The 6000-nt window shown below is 39.2% G+C and overlaps 1 protein-coding gene across 2 annotated transcripts in view; it reads left to right on the top strand.

The window, feature by feature from the left end:
* Positions 1–1864: 1864 nt before the first annotated feature.
* The window catches only part of LOC102285833 (cytochrome P450 2C9), a 53784-nt gene continuing 49648 nt past the window's right edge, over positions 1865–6000 (top strand). For both annotated transcript variants that reach the window (XM_005899432.3, XM_005899431.3), the window contains exons 1-3: positions 1865–2032; positions 4412–4574; positions 4732–4881. In XM_005899432.3, the coding sequence (XP_005899494.1) occupies positions 1865–2032; positions 4412–4574; positions 4732–4881 (481 nt within the window). The remainder of the gene's footprint in view (positions 2033–4411; positions 4575–4731; positions 4882–6000) is intronic.

The following is a 6000-nucleotide window of genomic DNA, read 5'->3' as shown; positions in this document are numbered from 1 at the left end:
AAAACCAGGAAATTAACATGTGGTACAGTATTAACTGGGCTTCCCTGGTAGCTCAGCTGGCAAAGATTCTGCCTGCAATGCAGGAGACCCCAGTTCATTCCTGAGTTGGGTAGATCCCCTGGAGATAGGCTACCCACTCTAGTATTCTTGGGCTTCCCTGGTGGCTCAGACAGTAGAGAATCTGCCAGCAATGTGGGAGACCTGGGTTTGACAACTGGATTGTGAAGATCCCCTGGAGAAGGACATGGCAACACACTCCAGTATTCTTACCTAGAGAATCCCCATGGACAGAGAGGAGCCTGGTAGGCTACAGTCCATGGGATCACAAATCAACTTGGACATGACTGAGCAACTCAGCAAAACTCAGCACAGCACAGTACAGCACAGCACAGTATTAACTAAAGCACAGATTTTGTTCAAATTTCACAAAATTTTATGCTAGTGTCCATTGTTTGTTTTCATACCTTATTCAAGATTCCACATTGTATTTAGTTGCCTTGAGCTGCTTCAGCTGCATGCAGCAAATTCTGATAAATGCTCTTTTCATTTTTATTTCATTACAAATATTTTTTAATTTTCCTTGTTATTGCTTCTTAGATATACCCATCATGTAAAAGTGGATATTTAATTTCCAGATACTTAGAGTTTTTAGAGTATCCTTGATATTAATTTCTCATTTAGATGCTTTCTTCTCTTCAATCACCCTCTGTGCTTTTTCTTTTAACCTTTTTAAGGTTTTCAATGGCTAAGTCAAAGATCTGTCTTGATAAATGTCACATTGCACTTGAAAATATGTGAGCTATTTTAAAATATCTTTTGATATTGATTTCTGACATAATCCACAGTGGTAAGAGAACACACTCTGTATGATGTCAATATCTTTAGATCATGAAATTTTTGCACCTTGTTTTATGTCCCTGGATATGTTCCACTGTCTCCTGGTTTATAGTATATGGGAACTTGAATAGAATTTTTATCCTGCTATTGTGTGAAAATTGTATAAATCTAACTATGTTGAATTGATTCATAGTGCTTTTTAGATCTACTGTATACTTCTACTTTTCTTTCTATTCATTTATTAATTTTTGAGAATTTGATCTCCAACTAAAAATCTCCAACTAAAAACCTTAATTTATCTACTTAAAAAAATAATTGCAATACACAGTGGAACTATACGCAAATTTGTTCTATATTTTCCAAGTCGCCTGTAAATGTGATATCATACTTTCATAATTTAAAGGATTAAAAATATTTAAAAATAAAAAAATAGATAACTAACTAGAACTTACTATATAGCACAGGGGGTCTACTCAATATTCTATAATTGTCTATATGGGAAAATAATCTAAAGGATAAAAAAAGTGGATATATGTATATGTACAACCTATTCACTTTGCTGCATACTTGAAACTAACTTTTGTAAATCAAGTATACTCCAATAAACTTGTTTAATTTGGTAATAAGTAAATAAAAATGGTATAGAATATACTGATTGTCTTCAAAGTCATAAATTTGCAACTGATCGTTGACTTGAATCCAGAGTTTTGAGCTGTTTTTTGGTATCAAATTATTTATTTCAGTGGTTCTCAATCCTGACTGCACAGTGGACATTTTTTTTAATTATCAAATGTGGATCCCAGCCCAGTACAAGTAAATGAAAGTCTCCAAAGTCATTCCTGGACAGAGGAAAAACAAGACTAAAGGACACTTTAATTTTATCTTTATCAGTGGCAAAGTCCACTCAGAATAGAGTATAAAGTGGATGTGATTGACTGATATCTTTAGTCCTCAGAGAGACCCAGGTTGAATAGCAGGGACTTAGATTTCAGGCTCACAGTCGTCTGAGTAAGAAGAGAAGGCGTCAATGGATCTGGCTGTGGTCCTGGTGCTCTGTCTCTCCTGTCTGCTTCTCCTCTCACTTTGGAAACAGAGCTCTGGGAAAGGGAAGCTCCCGCCGGGCCCCACTCCTCTGCCGATTCTTGGAAACATCCTACAGTTAGATGTTAAGAACATCAGCAAATCTTTAACCAATGTAAGTAGACTTTATGCTCCTCCAGTGGCTTGAAAAGGGTAAGTAAATTAAGCCTAGTTTTAAAAATAATATATATTTCTCTGGGCACATTGTTTTTTTTTTTTTCTTTTACTTTTTAATTTGTATTTATTTATTTTTTAGTGCATTGGGTCTTCCTTGCTGTGCACAAGCTTTCTCTAGTTGTGGCAGATTGGAGCTACTCTCTAGTCGCAGCGGACAGGCTGCTCATTGTGGTGGAGGAGCATTGGTCCTAGGGCACATGGACTCAGGAGTTGTGGAATACAGGCTTAGTTGCCCTTGGACATAAGGAATCTTTCTGCACCAGGGATTGAACTTTCATCAGCAGGTGAAATCTTAACCACTGGACCACCAGGGAAGTCCTGGGCACACTGTTAAAACAGATCAGCAAATTATCCCCTGTAAATTCTGGTATTTCTGTTGCCTTTTCTGGCCTGTCATTGTCATAAGTAGAGAAAAGAAGTAATGTGTTTTGTGAGCAGAGAAATATTTGTCTTTGCACATGTAATAGAATCAAAATAATGAAGTGGCAAAAGCTGCAAGTGTTACTTCCCTTTTTCATTTCACAGCCATTTTCTATGATTTGGGACTGAAAGTAAATGATAAGCTTTTTGTGATTAGAGATTTCCTTGCAGAAGTCTTTTACTATATAAGCTGTATGTATTGTTCAGATGGCTATGAAAATAGAACTTTTCTGAAGAAGTGCATTGTGCTTGGTATTAAGGAAATAGCTCTGCATTCAGCACAAGCATGAGTGAATGAGAGAAAGAAGTCACCAGTCAGGGTCCCAGAAGCACTCATTTGGATTCTGCAAGAAGGTCCTATCTGTACCGGGTAAATACTGCAGGATGGAAGATGCTGTTCCTCCATGAGATATGCATGTCCTGACACTGCCTCTATGATGCTTCCTCCCTTTCTGTGTTAGTGACACCACTGGATCTCAAACTAAGTTGGGCATTAGAGTTATCTGAATTCATTTTTTAAAATATGGAATTCTAGTATTAATCAGGGCTAGCGAATATGAATTCCCATTGGAAGAACACTGCACGTGGTTCTGAAGCAGTCAGCTAGGTGATGGTTTAAAGGTGGGCCTCAGGGATTGATGCCTTGCTCCTTAAGGATCAGACAGTGAATAAGAGTTTCAAATTCAAATCTTCTATGTAGTAGCCATGGGACACTGGAAAGGAAATGGAATTCCACAACCTGTTTCCTTATTTATTGTTGTTGTTGTTCAGTTGCTCAGTCATGTCTGACTCTTTGCGACCCTGTGGACTGTAGCATGCCAAGCTTCCCTGTCCATCACCATCTGCCGGAGATTGCTCAAACTCATGTCCATTGAGACAGTGCTGCCATCCAATCATCTTGTCCTCAGTCATTCCCTTCTCCCCCTGGCTTCAATCTTTTCCAGCATCAGGATCTTTTCAAATGAGTCACCTCTTCGCATCAGATGGCCAAAGCATTGGAGCTTCAGCTTCAGCATCAATCCTTCTAATGAATATTCAGGGTTGATTTCATTTAGGATTGACTGGTTTGATCACCTTGCAACCCAACGAACTCTGAAGGGTCTTCTCCAACACTACAATTCAAAGCATCAATTCTTCAGCACTCAGCCTTCTTTATGGTCCAACTCTCATATCCATACATAACTACTGAAAAAAATGTAGCTTTGACTAGACAGACTTATGTCATCAGAGTAATGTCTCTGCTTTTTAATGTGCTGTCTAGGTTGGTCATAGCTTTTCTTCCAAGGAGCAATAACTTCATGGCTGCAGTCACTATCTGCAGTGATTTTGGAGCCCAGGAAAATAAAATCTGTCACTGTTTCCATTGTTTCCCCATCTATTTGCCATGAAGTGATGGAACCGAATGCCATGATCTTAGTTTTCTGAATGTTGAGCTTTAAGCCAATTTTTTCACTCTCCTCTTTCACTTTCATCAAGAGGCTCTTTAGTTCCTCTTTGCTTTCTGCCATAAAGGTGGTGTCATCTGTATATCTGAGGTTATTGATATTTCTCCTCAAAATCTTGATTACAGCTCGTGCTTCATCAAGCCTGGCATTTCTCATGATATACTCCTTATTTATAAGCCAGGCAAATACACCTTCTGAAGGTGCTGATATGAGAATTCATTGTAATCTGGGTACCAGTTACTTGGGCCATTGCCTAGCATAACAGATGGAAATGGAAAGAGTAACAATTGCCATCATACTTACGCTAATGCAGAATTTAATAATTCAGAAATATTTAGGCTGTATGTGGCAGAATGAAAGCATAATAGTAGGATGATAATACATTATGCCTCAGGCACAATATAGTTTCAAATATTGACTTCTTTTGTTATTATGTGTACCTCCTTTCACAGCTTTCAAAAGTCTATGGCCCTGTGTTCACTGTGTATTTTGGCATGAAGCCCATCGTGGTCTTGCATGGATATGAAGCAGTGAAAGAAGCCCTGATTGATCTGAGAGAGGAGTTTTCTGGAAGAGGAATGTTTCCATTGGCTGAAAGAGCTAATATAGTAAATGGTATGTGTTAAGCATTGGCAATGGGAGTGGGCAGAATGGAAACAGGAATTTGAAGAGCTCTCCAGCAGAGCTTGGTCCATATGGGGGCCTGCCAAGTGCCAGCTTACTTCTCCTTCCCTAGGACCTCCCTCCTAGTTTCTGTTTCTCCTCCTGGTAGGAATCCTTTTCAGCAATGGGAAGACATGGAAGGAGATACGGCGCTTCTCCCTCATGACCCTGAGAAATTTCGGGATGGGGAAGAGGAGCATTGAGGACCGAGTTCAAGAGGAAGCCTGCTGCCTGGTGGAGGAGTTGAGAAAAACCAATGGTGAGCAATTCTATGCTCTTATAGCTCTATCTTTAATAGTCTTCTCTCTCTCCAATGATGCCCCTTGGAAGCATTTCAGGATGGGCCACATCTTTCCTATGGGTCATGACTGTCAGCCCTCATGTGGAGGAGAGAGAGTTTGAAGCAGAGAACCAAGCGGGCTTTTGTGTATCTATGCTTGCTGTGTGGACTTCTATGATTACACATGCTGTGTGGTTACAAAAGGTCATTTATTCATAGTGTCTCCTGAGCCCTGTTTTAATATCAGAAATCACTAAGAATAGTTTTGAATCATTTCATGAAAGAGAGAGCAGTGGTTTTCCTATATCACAAATGTGGTTGTCTGTTTTAGAGCATTTCACCAGGGAATACTTGTTAAGTGGACAGGGTGGGAATGACCTCCTCCTGCCCTTATGGAGCATGAAACAAGTGTCATATGTGTTTACTTAATTGAACTATATTCTTATATTCAGTCTCACAGACACATCTGAGAGTTATTCCAGGACCCAGGCCTGAAGTTCTGGTCAATAGTTCTGTCATCTATGATTTCAGTCCATTAGGAATATCTATCTCAGTGCAGTTCTCCTCAATCATGAGTTCTCTGTAAAGGCATGAGTTCATGCTAAGTCCCTTTGGTCATGTCGGACACTTTGTGACCTTATGGACTGTAGCCCACTAGGCTCTTCTATCCGTAGGATTCTCCTTGCAAGAATACTGGAGTGTGTTGCTGTCCCCTCCTCCAGGGTATCTTCCCAACCCAGGGATTGAACCTGTGTCTCCCTCTTAAGTCTCGTGCATTGGCAGGCAGGCTCTTTATCACTAGCTCCACTTGGGAAGCCCTCTCTGTAAAGGCAGCACTATTTAAAGATATCAGCATCAATGATTTCTTGCTACCCAATACTCACTATATTTATATTTTGAAAAAATATATGCTACATATCAGCACAATACACCAAACCAAGTGATTAATATGAAATGTTTTATTTAACTAGATTTCAACCTAATTAACACCTTTCTACCCTGTTTTCTCGAACTAGAATTTGACTCTGTTTTTGGTTTACCAAACTTTGCTCCATCATTATTGGATTTTGATAACAAATTTGTGGTAAATATTTACTT

The sequence above is a fragment of the Bos mutus genome, chromosome 26 (genome assembly GCF_027580195.1).
Source record: "Bos mutus isolate GX-2022 chromosome 26, NWIPB_WYAK_1.1, whole genome shotgun sequence".
NCBI classification, from domain to species: Eukaryota; Metazoa; Chordata; class Mammalia; order Artiodactyla; family Bovidae; genus Bos; species Bos mutus.
Note: the sequence above shows the minus strand (reverse complement) of the source record. Positions and strands in the feature narration are given on the sequence as shown.